At 42.1% G+C, this 15538-nt stretch overlaps 1 protein-coding gene across 1 annotated transcript in view; it reads left to right on the top strand.

Moving 5' to 3' along the window:
• NDUFA3 (NADH:ubiquinone oxidoreductase subunit A3) overlaps nucleotides 1-13385 on the top strand; it is a 157507-nt gene extending 144122 nt beyond the window's left edge. The window contains exon 4 of the mRNA XM_077457062.1: nucleotides 13150-13385. Within this exon, the coding sequence (XP_077313188.1) occupies nucleotides 13150-13241 (92 nt within the window). The 3' untranslated portion in view covers nucleotides 13242-13385. The remainder of the gene's footprint in view (nucleotides 1-13149) is intronic.
• The last annotated feature ends 2153 nt before the right edge of the window (nucleotides 13386-15538 follow it).

Below are 15538 nucleotides of genomic sequence, written 5' to 3' on the forward strand. Positions count from 1 at the left end.
CGATATTAAAGGCCATGAGGATATTGCCTTTGCCTTTGGGCACAGCATACACTGCAGGCTGCAGTATGAGTCATCTGGCCTCTTGTTTTTTTGTTCTGTCTTCCCCCTTCAGTTGCCATTGCTATGGGACATCCCATATAGTTCTTACTATGGCTCTGTGTCCCCTGATGTGCATCAAAGAAAAGGATTTTACAGGTAAGCTGTTTTAAAAATCTATCTAAAGGTAGTTGTAACTTAAATAGAAAACATTAATGATTTAGTTTATTCAGCATAAAAGTGAGCTTAGTTATGTAGCACGAGGCTGTATATTCTGCAATGTCGAAATTTTTGGTAAACTCAGTCAGTGAATCCAAGCTGTGCAAGCTGAGATAACATGCACTGCATTTAGTCACACAATTTCACAGTAACCATGAGATAAACCAAAGTTCAGGAATATTCCTTTATGCAATCGTTTTGCAAATGTTTAAATCCTGATTTATATCAACTTGATTTAAATAAAATCCACCCTGGTGGCCACCATTATTTTCTAGCTCTGCATTAACCCTCTTGGGCATGGAGTTCACCAGAGCTTCACAGGTTGCCACTGAAGTCCTCTTTCACTCCTCCGTGATGACATCACAGAGCTGGCGGATGTTGGCGACTATGCGCTCCTGCACCTTCCATTTTGGGGATGCCCCACAGACGCTCAATAGGGTTTAGGTCAGGAGACATGCTTGGACACTCCCATCACCTTTACCCTCGGCCTCTCTAGCAAGGCAATGGTCATCTTGGAGCTGTGTTTGGGGTCGTTATGTTGGAATAATGCCCTGCGGCCCAGTCTCTGAAGGGAGGGGATCATGCTCTGCTTCAGTATGTCACAGTACATGTTGGCATTCGCAGTTCCCTCAATGAACTGGAGCTCCCCAGTGCCGGCAGCACTCATGCAACCACAGACCATGACACTCTCACCACCATGCTTGACTGTAGGCAAGACACACTTGTCTTTGTACTCCACACACGCTTGACACCGTCTGAAGCAAATAAGTTTATCTTGGTCTCATCAGACCACCGGACATGGTTCCAGTATACCATGTCCTTACTCTACTTGTCTTCAGAAAACTGCTTGCGGGCGTTCTTGTGCATCATCTTTAGAAGAGACTTCCTTCTGGGACTAGAGCCATGCAGACAAATTTGATGCAGTGTGCAGCATATGGTCTGAGCACTGACAGGCTGACTCAACCTATGCAGCAATGCTGACAGCATTCATATGTCTATTTCCCAAAGACAACCCATGGATATGATGCTGAGCATGTGCACTCAACTTCTTTGGTCGACCATGGCGAGGCCTGTTCTGAGTGGAACATGTACTGTTAAACCGCTATATGGTCTTAGCCACTGTGCTGCAGCTCAGTTCCAGGGTCATGACAATCTTCTTATAGCCTAGGCCATCTTTATGTAGAGCAACAATCGTTTTGTTCAGAGACTTCTTTTGCCATGAGGGGCCATGTTGTTGAACTTCCAGTGACCAGTATGAGGGAGTAAGAGCAATAACACACCTGCTCCCCATTCACACCTGAGATCTTGTAACACTAAAGAGTCACATGACATGAGGAGGGAAAATGGCTAATTGGGCCCAATTTTAACATTTTAACTTGGGGGTGTACTCACTTTTGTTGCCAGCGGTTTAGACATTAATGGCTGTGTGTTTAGTTATTTTGAGGGGACAGCCAATTTACACTATTATACAAGCTGTACACTCACTACTTTACATTGTAGTAAAGTGTAATTTCTGTGTTGTCACATGAAAAGATATAATAAAATAATTACAAAAATGTGAGGGGTGTACTCACTTTTGTGAGATACTGTCAGTGAGAAATGAAAATTGATAATAAAGTGACAGTGCAAAAAGTCTTTGCACTCTTGAGTGCTTTGTGCTTCGTTCGCAGGGTTTCCCCTGTGTGTTCCATTGTTTTCACACCACACTCACCAGATGTTGGTAATCTCCTAGCCTTATAGCAAGGAAAGTCAGCAAAGCTCCATGAGTCGGGTCGCGGGTCCCGCGGACTCCAGCGCCACGGGGATACCCACAATCTCCTCACGGGGAAGAAGAACGGGGAGATGCTAATGTAAACAAGCATCTCCCCGTTCTGCCTAGAGACAGTGTCACTGAAAAAAATATGTAATATGTATTGGCCTAAACTGAGGAAAAAAATTGTTTTTTTATATATTGTTGGGGATATTTATTATAGCAAAAAGTAAAAAATAATGCTTTTTTTTTCCAAATTGTCGCTCCCTTTTTTTGTTTATAGCGCAAAAAATAAAAACCACAGGGGTGACCAAATACCACCAAAAGAAAGCTCTATTTGTGGGGGAAAAAATTACGTCAATTTTGTTTGGGAGCCATGTTGCACGACCGCACAATTGTCAGTTAAACCGATGCAGTGCCGAATCACAAAAAGTGCTCTGGTCGGGAAGGGGGTAAATTCTTCCGGGGCTGAAGTGGTTAAAGGCACAGAATAATTAAATGTTAAAGCGGAGGGCCACCCTAAAGTGGACCTTCCGCTCATTGGAATCCTCCCCTCCCCCTCCGGCACCACAATTGGCACCTTTCAGGGGGGAGAGGGGTGCAGATACCTGTACAGTACAGGTATCTGCACCCACTTCCGGCGTAGATTCTGCAGAAGGTACGCCCCTTTCCACAGAATCTACGCCCCTTTCCGAAAGTCCCCCGCTGCCTGCTGGGAAACACACGGATCCCAGAGACAACGGGGACCATCCTTATTGCACAGCGCGACTCGCGCATGCGCAGTAGGGAACCGGGAAATGAAGCCGAAAGGCTCCACTTCCTGATTCCCATACCCAAGATGGCGGCGGCAGCACCCGAGAGACGATAGAGAGATCGGCTTCGGGTGCCGACATCGCTGGCGCGCTGGGCGGGTAAGTGTCATTATTTTAAAAGTCAGCACCTGCAGTATTTGTAGCTGCTGGCTTTTAAAAAAAAAAAAACGGCGGACTCCCGGTGGACTCGCGCTTTAAGTTGCAATGTACCCTTTGAGCTTGCTAGAAAATCTGACTACTCCAGGAAGAGCCTATACCTAATACAGCACCCTCCCGTCTTGCATGTCATGGCACTCTCCTCCCCAGGCAATGTCTAATTGCTGTCTGTGCTTTTCACAATCCTTCTCGCCTCCTCCCTACATAGCCTTTCATGTAGATGCGGGAGGAGGGGATACTAGAGTGTCATTGAGTGACAGCTTTGTGTCTGCTAGGGATGCTGACATTACATCTAAGATGGTGGCACTCGGCTACAGTTTAAGAGCTATTGGATATTTACACAAGGAAGGCTCTTACAGGTAAACAACACAAACAAAACATGGGAAATGCACATTCACTATTACTAGAACATTTTGGAGACAATAGGGTTGCTTTAACTAGCCTTGTTCCTCCACAACGGGGGGGAAAAGCAATATATTCAGTAACCTCTTTCTGGGCCAGGTTGATGTTCTTTACACACTGCAGCCTACTGTTTTGACATCTTAAAACGAGAAGTTTACTTAAAAAAAAATAAAAAAAATAAATGCAGGTAAAAAGTGAAGTGCATTTACTGTCAGTGTAAGCTGTGTGTCCATACATAGTACGGGCAGGCAACTTCATGCTGACAGGAAGAATCATTGAATCGCTCCCTAGAATTTCATTGAGAACTAAAAGCCGACAGCCACAAAAACTGTCTGTACTTGTAGTTTTTACATTCACAGAACTCTGAAGCAGCTGAAACCCTTTTGTAAACTGTGACCACGCTTGGGGGGAGAAGCCAGTGCTACAGCAACATGTTATATTTTAATACCCTGAATATTTGTGTAACATGTTATGAAAGGAGAACTTATGGTTTAATTTTTGGTAAAAGACAAAGGTTCCAACTGTCTTGGGAACTGATCATACACCCCAGTGAAGTCCCAATTTTCTTGTGATGGCTGAAAATGGGTTCCTTTTCAGATGGGCGAGACTGCAGGTCACAGTGTGTCAAATACACCAATCTGGCCCAGAAAATGTTGTCTGTGTGCAAAATCTTATGGCTAAATGCCTGCACAACTGAAGCTGCCTGTAAAAGACGCCTCACAGATGCCCTTTGAAGGATGACATCCCTTTGGGGAGACACTTGACAAATCAAGGATGTCACAAGAGAAAAGGTCCTTCATCCAAAGCAGACATCTCTAAATCTCCTTTTTTAGGGGCTTCTACCTTAAAATACAGAACTCATCAATGCTGTACCCAGGCTTCAACTGCTAATCTGAAATTCAGCCTTTCCCTTTGGCACAAGCCTTGGAACGCAAAATCCACCAAGCCTAAATCTCTTTCCTAATGAAGGGGTGCCTTTGTTTCAAAGAGTGGGGAGACGTCTGTTACAATAGAACAAGTTCCCCCACAAAACGGGGTTTTTTGGCAGCAAAAAAACAGTACTAACGCATGTCAAAATAATATAAAAAGTATTTTAATATTTGGTAAAAAACATGAGCTCTACCTGAGCAGTTTAAAAGCGGACTCTTATATACAAAGTACAACGATATCCATGGGCGTACATTAACAGACATAATATACAGTGTAATTTATAGTTGTAATAACAGTAAAAATATATATAATTCTAACGCGTTTCAACCCCCTGGGGGGTCTTCTTCAGAGAAATGGTGGTCTGTTGATAAAACAAAATTACACTGAATGAATACATCAAGTATTATGTATTATTTGTGTTGGAAATACCTCATATTTGTTAATATCATTTACCCAAAGATGTACTTCCAAAGAGATAAAATGAATTGTGATATTTTTGATGGAGTTCCCCCATAAGGTGGTGCCTCGATTTCCTTCACATATCTGGAATGTTACCCGGTCCATGTCTACCACCAGGATACCGAGGGGAAAGGAGGTAGCGTCAGAGAACCAATGGCGTGGCTCACGAGAGGTCACACGAATACCACACCCCCCATAAACATAGGGAGTGGGTGCAGATATGGGCAACCGGATAATGTGGTAAGTCACACCTGCAGTGAAATCCCAACATGAAAAGGATTAAGAACATGTCCTTTTTAAATATATGAGCACAGGGTGTGTATGTGGCATGAGATTGTCATCATCATACCCATAATCTATATAAAATAAAGAATGCACCCCTGGGTAACCCAAATGCCAAAAAAATTAAATAAAAAAAATATAAGGGAGGGACATGTGTATACAAGTGAACCTAATAATGACTGTGCCTGCAAGATATCAGAACAATGTGGTGAGTGAAAAGCTAAAAGATGATAAGGTGAATATATGATGAATAGACTATGTGATGCATGAGAGATAAATAAATAGGTGAAAATGTGCAAAAAAATGGAAGGAAATAAATAACTTAAAATGGTGGACTAAATGAAATAAATAACAGACAACACATGCATAAAAAACGATGAACCAACTAAAAAATTGTGTAATATGAAGCATGAAAAGAAATGACCAACTAAAGAGGGGGAGGGAAAGCAATAAGGGAGTGACATAGAAAAACAAAACCACCATGTACATGAACTAGGATGAATGAGTGAAAGACAAGATGTAAATGAGATGTGAATGAGTGAGTGAAATGTGAGTGAGGAAAAAAAAAAAAAATAACTATTTATACTAGCCTAATTTAATAGACGGTATCGATGGTAAGAATAAAGACAAATTACCTGGATTATTAGGCTTGATCAAAAGTGATCCGAGTGGGAGAGGAAAGGACTGCGACCAAAACAGGCGCAGTCACTAATTCGTATTAGGTAGAGTCACCAAATCTGAAATTTGATAAGTCAATCAAAATACAGCTCTACAGATTTCAAGAAATTACTTGAATGCAGTAAATCAACAGATCCAGATCAAACCAAAGGGGGAAATAGCCATGCTTACCATCTGACAAGTGGAAGTTCAAACAGTCCTTTCACATGAAGTAAATGTGCACTTCCTGTGGGGAGGGGTATGTTTATAAGGCCTGTGAATTACCTGCAGGTGTAGACCGTCCACCCAATAACCGGTATTTGCCCAATACCGCATGGCCGCCTAATCAGGTCAGCCACATGTGGCCGCCCCGGCGTCCCGGAAGGCCGCAGAGCGGCCCCGAAATGACGTCACTCCCGTCGCAACTGCGTGACGATCATTACGTCGCGTGCTTCCGCAGGATATGCGGACGCACGTGAGGTATGTGTCCGGAAGTGTCCTAGGATGCCACCGGCAAGGAAGTGCGAATCCCTCGTATCCGGACGGGACCAGCCCGCCCATTATAACGAAGGGAGGCGTGCGGAGAGGCCTGTATGTAAAAATAAACAAAAGCCTCTCCTATCCTTGCCAGGGAGTCACGACAGAGCTCAACCCACCCCCCTCCCCCTCATTATTTGGGTACAGCTGGCGGAAGGACCATGCTAGTTAAAAGAAAGCATTCACCCAGGGGGAAAGAAAATCCTGTGATACATATGCCGAGACATGCCGCATCCGTCCAAAAGCCCCCCAATAACCACCGGGACTAGGATAAGGTTGGGGGTGTGGCAGTGAGGGACATGGGGAAAAAAAAACGGGACGTCGGGGCGGCCACATGTGGCTGACCTGATTAGGCGGCCATGCGGTATTGGGCAAATACCGGTTATTGGGTGGACGGTCTACACCTGCAGGTAATTCACAGGCCTTATAAACATACCCCTCCCCACAGGAAGTGCACATTTACTTCATGTGAAAGGACTGTTTGAACTTCCACTTGTCAGATGGTAAGCATGGCTATTTCCCCCTTTGGTTTGATCTGGATCTGTTGATTTACTGCATTCAAGTAATTTCTTGAAATCTGTAGAGCTGTATTTTGATTGACTTATCAAATTTCAGATTTGGTGACTCTACCTAATACGAATTAGTGACTGCGCCTGTTTTGGTCGCAGTCCTTTCCTCTCCCACTCGGATCACTTTTGATCAAGCCTAATAATCCAGGTAATTTGTCTTTATTCTTACCATCGATACCGTCTATTAAATTAGGCTAGTATAAATAATATATTTTTTTTTTTTTCCTCACTCACATTTCACTCACTCATTCACATCTTGTCTTTCACTCATTCATCCTAGTTCATGTACATGGTGGTTTTGTTTTTCTATGTCACTCCCTTATTGCTTTCCCTCCCCCTCTTTAGTTGGTTATTTCTTTTCATGCTTCATATTACACTATTTTTTAGTTGGTTCATCGTTTTTTATGCATGTGTTGTCTGTTATTTATTTCATTTAGTCCACCATTTTAAGTTATTTATTTCCTTCCATTTTTTTGCACATTTTCACCTATTTATTTATCTCTCATGCATCACATAGTCTATTCATCATATATTCACCTTATCATCTTTTAGCTTTTCACTCACCACATTATTCTGATATCTTGCAGGCACAGTCATTATTAGGTTCACTTGTATACACATGTCCCTCCCTTATATTTTTTTTATTTATTTTTTTTGGCATTTGGGTTACCCAGGGGTGCATTCTTTATTTTATATAGATTATGGGTATGATGATGACAATCTCATGCCACATACACACCCTGTGCTCATATATTTAAAAAGGACATGTTCTTAATCCTTTTCATGTTGGGATTTCACTGCAGGTGTGACTTACCACATTATCCGGTTGCCCATATCTGCACCCACTCCCTATGTTTATGGGGGGTGTGGTATTCGTGTGACCTCTCGTGAGCCACGCCATTGGTTCTCTGACGCTACCTCCTTTCCCCTCGGTATCCTGGCGGTAGACATGGACCGGGTAACATTCCAGATATGTGAAGGAAATCGAGGCACCACCTTATGGGGGAACTCCATCAAAAATATCACAATTCATTTTATCTCTTTGGAAGTACATCTTTGGGTAAATGATATTAACAAATATGAGGTATTTCCAACACAAATAATACATAATACTTGATGTATTCATTCAGTGTAATTTTGTTTTATCAACAGACCACCATTTCTCTGAAGAAGACCCCCGGGGGGTTGAAACGCGTTAGAATTATATATATTTTTACTGTTATTATAATATACAGTGTAATTTATAGTTGTGTCTGTTAATGTACGCCCATGGATATCGTTGTACTTTGTATATAAGAGTCTGCTTTTAAACTGCTCAGGTAGAGCTCATGTTTTTTACCAAATATTAAAATACTTTTTATATTATTTTGACATGCGTTAGTACTGTTTTTTTTGCTGCCTAAAAACCCCGTTTTGTGGGGGAACTTGTTCTATTCTGATTCGTCTGGGGTGAGCAGCACTCTCCTAGCTCTACGTAGCAATGTGTTCTTTTCGACTACGACATCTGTTACAATTTACTTCTCTCTGGGCAGAAATGTCAAAGACCAAGACCTGTGGGTTCAATTGGTGGTTTCCAAAGGGTATAAAATGGAGTTCCAGACTCTATTCCCTCAGCTTTCTTCTTTCAAATCAACCAAAATCTGCTTGAGAACAATCCGATTTGCATGCCCTAAACCATCTTTTGTCCCAAGTAATAGCCTGCCTATAGTGTCATCCCATGTTGTTATTTTTATCAACAATGTATTGGTCTTTGATCCATTGTCTTTATAAATGTGCTTTCCCCTTTAAGGTAGGCAAGCTATTTCTGATATTGAAATTCAGCAGTACCATCATCCTTTGGGGCCTTTCCCCCTGCTCTTTCGTATACAAGTGTGCTCTACACAGTGTTTAACAGGTTTGATAAAGAAGCGAAAGCTTTGAAATGCGCCTTCTTGCGGCCCCTTGGGGAACAACACTTCCCTTTTGTGTTCCACACTGGCCGTGCTACTTCCAGTCTTGATCACCCATGGTCTTTGAGTGTGGTGAGGAGTAGAAATATCAGTCTAGTCTGAGAACTTGTATTCACCCTCTGGGGTTGCTGCCACTTTCTGCTACGAAAGCCATAGACTATTATGAAAAAAAACACATGACATATAGCATAGTGCTTTTGCAGTGTCATATGTCCCTTTCCATGTTCTATTAAATACCTGGTTGATCCTGCCTGTCCCTGTGTTCCCCTATGTAATCTGAGCATGCTTATCATGGCTGCTGATACATGATTGTGTGGTCCGTTTATGTCCCTCCATCATCCTGCTCTCTCCTCAGCGTGACTTCCTCTCTGCCTATCATTTCCATAGTTTTTGTGTGAACCCGATCTCCTCCCCGTCCCACCTGCTTTTACTGTGTAATGATATTCTCTTGCAGCTGCTCCTTCCCTTCTCTTAAGTAAAGTGGTTCTAAAGTCAAATCTAATAAATATTTTTATCCTCTGTTTTAGGTCCATATTAAGTGCAGTGCAGTATGTGTTTTTATTTAATTATAATGCCACAATACCTTTTTTGCACAGCACTCCTGTACTCCCTCTGCTAGCTTGCATACATCAGAAGGGAATCTCAGCCCCTCCCACTGTACTCCCTTAGATCAGGAAGGAGAGCAGAGGGATGACACGTGACTTCACAGCAGTGTGCAAAAAAGGTATGTGGCATTATAATAATAAACACAAAAAAACACACATACTGTATTTAATATAGACCTGAAACAGGAAAAAATAATTTAATAGCTGTGTATTGGGGTAGTATACACCTTCTCCATTTATATCTAGTGCATAGACATCAATGATACCTACCGTCATATTTCCATTTACCCACCTCATTAACACTATCTCCACTTTGCTGTAGTAGACAAACACTTAAACTTAGTTTGACTCTCATGGTGTTCACAAAGGTACTGGCACACCTTCTTTCCCTCTTAAGAGTTCATGGCATTCAGGTGTTTATAGACTACTTTCTTTTAACCTATCTGCAGTTATCTACAAGACTATTCAGATGCTTCAGGATTTGTTGGCTAGTCCATTTTCAAAAATCTGCATTCCAACCTTCCCTCCATCTGGAATACGTGTCTTATACAAGCAAAGGTCTTTCTTCCAGAAAAACAAGCTGTGCTCTCTTTCATCTCGCACTCGGGCATTAAGGTCAATGAGACACACTGTGAGATTCTTCATGAGAGTTCTGAGCCTAATGTTGGCCTCCTTCAAGAAAGATCTATCATCATACAAGTGGCAATGCTGTTTTGCCTAGTGTGAACAGAGGCACTTTAACCCCAAAGATTACTCTGTGGCCTGCATTCTGACCTTCTTAGAACTGACACACTTGACCCAAACTTTGCCTTAAGTACTTTTAGGGGACAGGTTTCTGCCTTGTCCATTCTTTTCTAAAAAACCTCTTGCTTCCCTTCACTCCGACTGTACGCAAATGTGCGGTCAAACTGGACTGGGCTTTTTTCTGTGGGGGCCACATAATTGCGTATCTCCATTTGTGCTGGGAGTGCATCGCACGGCATGATCCCAGCACAGAGACCGGGGTCTCACTGAGACCCCCAGGCCCCAGTCTAATGATTGGGACCCTGAACGTCCGATTCTGGGTCACATGATCCCTGTGATAGCCTCTGATTGGCTATTGGTGATCAGTCACTGTAAAGTCTGCCCCTGTGTCTTCTGTCTCTGTGAATGGATGAGACAGATACATTATATCTTTATCTGTCCTTTGCAGAGATAGAAAAAAAAATAATAATTAAAAAAATAAGATTTAAAAAAAAAATACCTAGATCGTGGTTAGATCTAGGTCAGCCTCAGGGTTATTTTTTGGGACAGGGTCAGTGCTTGTTTTTTTTTTTTTTTTTAATTTGTATCAGTGGCAGTTAGTGTCAGTATGTTTTAGGTAGCATAAAAAATGGCAAAGTGCGTACTTGTTTCTGGGCTATACTACGGGTGCAAACAAAAACAAGAATTTATTTTGGGTTTTTCTTTGGTGGTAAGTTATGGTAGTAGCAAGAAATATACAGTTACATTTTAAAAAAGTTTTTACAATTTTGTTTTTTCTTAGATAAAAAAAATATCTGGAGCTATCCCATTTTCCACCAAACGAAAGCCCAATTTGTCCTGAAAGAAACAAAGTATAATCCACCTGCACAAACCACCCTTTGGACATCAGGGAGCTCCCCCCTTGGATAACCTCTCTTGCAAGCTAGCTGGTTTGGTGCATCTCACATCGGTCAGACGCGTCTGAGTTATCCGCTCTCACAAGAAGCCATTGCTCAATTCACAAGCATAAAGTAGTCTTGCGCCCAAGACCCTCATTTCTTCCTAAGGTGGTTTGAGCCTACCACCTCAGTGAAGACCTAGTCCTTCCTTCCCTGTGCCTTGCTCCTAACCACCCAAAGAAGATTGCTCTACGCTGTCTGGATGTGGTCAAAGCTACAGCTACTATAAGGACAGTTAACCCCCTATTTGTCCTTTCCTCGAGACTTTGCAAGGTCTTCAGAATCTACTATTACTATAAGGTGCATAAGACAGCTTATCTCAAAGAGGAAAAAGCACCCCCTGCACTAATATGAGCTCACTCCTGCACCAGATCAGTAAGTTTCTTGAGTATTTGAACATCAGTCCCTCTATTGTTCAGTTTTTGTAAGGCTGCCACCTGGTCTTCTGTTCATACCCAAGTTCTATTAGTTGGATTTCCAATCCTCTGTGAATACAGCTCTCAGCTGCAGGGTTCCTTGGATCTGTGGAGCCCTGATCTTGTTGGGCCTGCTTGCACAGTTCTGTTTGCAACCCTACCGGTTAATAGCTTACGGTTTTCTGATATATATGGATATCAAGCCTGTGTCCTGCATTGAATGGAGAAATTGAATTTTAAGGCAAGTCATAATTTCCTATCTTACAGTAGAGGACACCCCCCCCCCCCCCTTTGTTCCTGTGATACTGTTAATAGCTTGCTAAAAAAAAGGACTTAAGTTCACGGGTAGGGTTATAGGGGGATGCCCAGGGGGTGGGTTCTCAAAAGCTTTGCCAGTGTTCAATCACTAGAAGGTACCAGCCTTGGTATTGTAGTATTAGTAGTAGTAGTAGTAGTGTACCTGACTCTTGTACAACCTGCTTCAGAATGCTGCTCCAGGCTCCTTTGTCCATCTTCATGACAAAGCCCTGGGGGAGAGGTGAAACGCATCAGGGGGGCATGACCTGGACACAGCTGGGCTGAACCTTCTTTTATTCAAATGACTGTCTGGCATTATGGTGTGTGGCGTTTGGGACTTTTTTTTTTTGTTTGTTTTTGCTGAGCCCTGTACAAAATATGGAATTTACAGGTAAGTCAAAATTCTGGGGCAAATTTATTTGCAAGGTGAACAGCATTGCTGGAATAATATGCCCCCATTGACGCAAAGTACTCCTGGGGGAGGGAGCAACATGACAGACAAACTAGCTTTTTAAATGAGTAAGCAAAAGTGCACACATTTTCTTTAAATGGAATTTTATCAGAATAGAGATATCGGAGCTGCAATTGCTGCCTTATTTTTTTTTTATTTTTTTTTAAGTACAGCCCCATACACACTATCAGATTTTCTGCTGATTTTTTTTTTTTTTTTTTTTCCCTTCAGATTTACCAAAACCATATAATATGAGGTCAAACCTTAGGAGCTTCAATGTGTATACAATCTAGCAGGCCCTTGCACTACATGGTTTTGGTAAATCTGAAGACAAAAATCAGCAGAAAATCTGATAGTGTGTATGGGGCTTATGTTACGGATGTAGAAAAACATGCCTTTGAACACACGATATACCATTGCTTCTTCTGAACCAACAACAAAAAGGGTTAAAAAAACAGACGTGGAGAGTGCTCTTTCAAAAGAAGATCAGCAGTGATGGCTCTTATATTTCTGTCCTGTTTCGATTCCTTTTAGAGCAAACATAGCATCATCTTACTGTATTTTATGGGATCCTGGGGTAGTGGTGTTATCGTAAATTGACATCAGAGGTTATGCAGTTTTAGCACACATATTGGAGTTGATTTACTAAAACTGGACAGTGCATAATCTGGCGCAGCTCTGCGTAGAAACCAGTCAGCTTTCAGATTGATTGATTGTTTTTTTTTTTTTTTTGTCAAAGCTTAATTGAATAAGCTTAAGTTAGAAGCTGATTGGCTACCATGTACAGCTGCACCAGATTTTGCACTCCAGTTTCAGTAAATCAACCCTGGTGTCCCAACTGCATCTATCTTTGTTTTGCATCATTATGTATCTCTTTGAAACCCAGACTCATTGTAGAAGCTTGTGCAATTATTATTTTTTCACTATCATCTTCATTTAGTTCCAGTTCGAGATGACGGGAATATGCCTGAAGTCCCCAGCCATCCATGTGAAAAAGTTGGGCCAACCTTAGACTGGCTGAAGAATTTGTGAGAAGACGTGTGAATAATCACCACCATTCTTAAATTGGTTAAAATATTGTAATGGAATTAATAAATTATTCTCTTGAATATGTTTCTAATGAGTAGAGGATGATATGAATAAGATTATAAAAATAAAAAAAAACTGTTATAGGCATCTTTGGAAGAAATACTTGGTTATATTTTGTTGTGCTGACAAAAATAGTTTGCTTCTCCATTGGAATGGCTACTAGGTAGGTTTTATATATGGAATATAAACTTGTGTATCAGATGTCCATTTCTTGTTTCTTCTCTGGGATAACCTGGTCTTCCTAACCCCTTTTGCTGCCAGTCTTTTTTCATGTTGTCCACACTATTAAAGTTCACATTTTTACATTAAAATGTACTTAAAACTCCAGAATATATATTTAGTAAATCTGGCAATCTGTAACAAAGACCTCACCGAACTGTATGTTGTCTACCGGGTGCTCGGGTTCGGCACATCGCAGATTTGGTAAACAGATTACTGGGAAAGACCCGGCTGTTATGGTGCACGTTGGCACCAATGACAAAGTCAGAGACAGATGGAGTGTCCTAAAGAATGATTTTAGGGAGTTGGGAGCTAAATTGAGGAAAAGGACCTCCAAGGTAGTATTCTCAGGAATACTACCGGTACCTCAATCCCTACCAGAAAGGCAGAGAGAGATTGGGGAAGTAAACAAGTGGCGGAGGAACTGGTGTACTAAGGAGGGGTTTGGGTTCTTGGAGGACTGGGCCGACTTCTAAGTGGGTCACCATTTACTATAGAAAAAAGAGAAAAAGATCGCGCTACAGAGTGGTGTATACAAGTCAAAATAATGCTGCAGTTCTAATATATACCAAAAAATATATGTAAGTAAAAAGAAAACAAAGAGAACCGCGCACTCCCTAAAGTTTAAATAGGGTGACTGGTCCCTCCAATCGAGAGACAAAACTTAAAAAACACACTGGTGAACAAATGTAATATCCCCTAGTGCAGGGGCCAATATGTGATCGTAAAAACACTATGTATACTGAACTTAATAAACAACAAAAGTTCTATTAAATATACATTTACATAAAAAAGCAAAATTGCAAAGATCATATGTGTGAACAAGTGACCTAAGTGGAAATAATACTCTATAGTGAAATACGAAACGTGAAACAAAATTGGTCAGCAAATAATCATAAATTATAGTCCATACATAAAACTAAAAAGGAACACCACGTGTATCAAATAGCCTCAGAATTCTGGTTGCCGCTCCAACTTATGGGAAATGCTATAGTGCACCACCACCAAAGGGATAAGATGGCTTCTTACCAGATATCCTGGTAAATCACGCTTTGACAAATCCAACCGAACACCATGGGTGTCTGATTTCCCAACTTTATTGATGCTCGGATGTCCTGGTAGATCACACTTTAACAGATCGAACCGAACCACGTGGCACCAAGTGCCAGTTCAGAGGTATTCCAATGGATTGATGGAAGGTTGACCATAAAACGAAAAAATACTCCAAATAGTGAAATACCGTTTATTAAAATATATAAAAGAGGAAGAAATACACTTACAGTGTTGATGAAAAAGAAGGCACATCAAAAAAGGGAGGCGTCGGCCGAACACAGTATTCCACAGTTTGTATCCTTATGTTGAACGAGAGGCAAATCCTAGCGTGTCACACCGCCCTATGCGTTTCGTGATAAATCACGTCGTCTTGGGGTACGGGTGACACGCCATTCTGCCTCATATTTATGTGCCAAACAAAGGCCTAAGCCACCTCCTCCGTGGGAGGCCCAGGCCTTCTATACCGGAAGTGACGCAAATGCGTCTAAAACAACTACCCAATGGCCGCCTCCGGCTATCGCCGAGCGGCCAATCTAAGATCTTACAAACATCATACGTAGGAATAAATCCTGCCCTAATCATTGTGCCCAATCAGGTGATCGAATTCCTGCCATGGACGGGCGGAGATGACGTCCACCAATGCCGTACTCCGCCCGCTTCAGGGCGGAAGATCCCACCTCGTACATTGAGCTCAATCGCGGGATCAGATCCCCGCAATGTATGGGCGGAAATGACGTCCGCCCTTGCCGTCCTACGCACACGCAAGGGCGGAAGTGGCGTTTATGCTAATCCCCGCAATGTATGGGCGGAAATGACGTCCGCCTTTACCGTCCTCCGCACACGTAACTGCGGAAGTGACGTTTGTGCTAAGACGGAAGTGACATCCATTGTTATCGTCTTCCTCCCAACACATATGCGGGCGGAAGGGGACACTCCCTGACGTCACTGTCCAAAACTTTGAAGCCCAA

This window comes from Lithobates pipiens, unplaced genomic scaffold (assembly GCF_037356315.1).
Source record: "Lithobates pipiens isolate NorthernLeopardFrog02 unplaced genomic scaffold, aLitPip1_a1.2 Scaffold_27, whole genome shotgun sequence".
Lineage (NCBI taxonomy): Eukaryota > Metazoa > Chordata > Amphibia > Anura > Ranidae > Lithobates > Lithobates pipiens.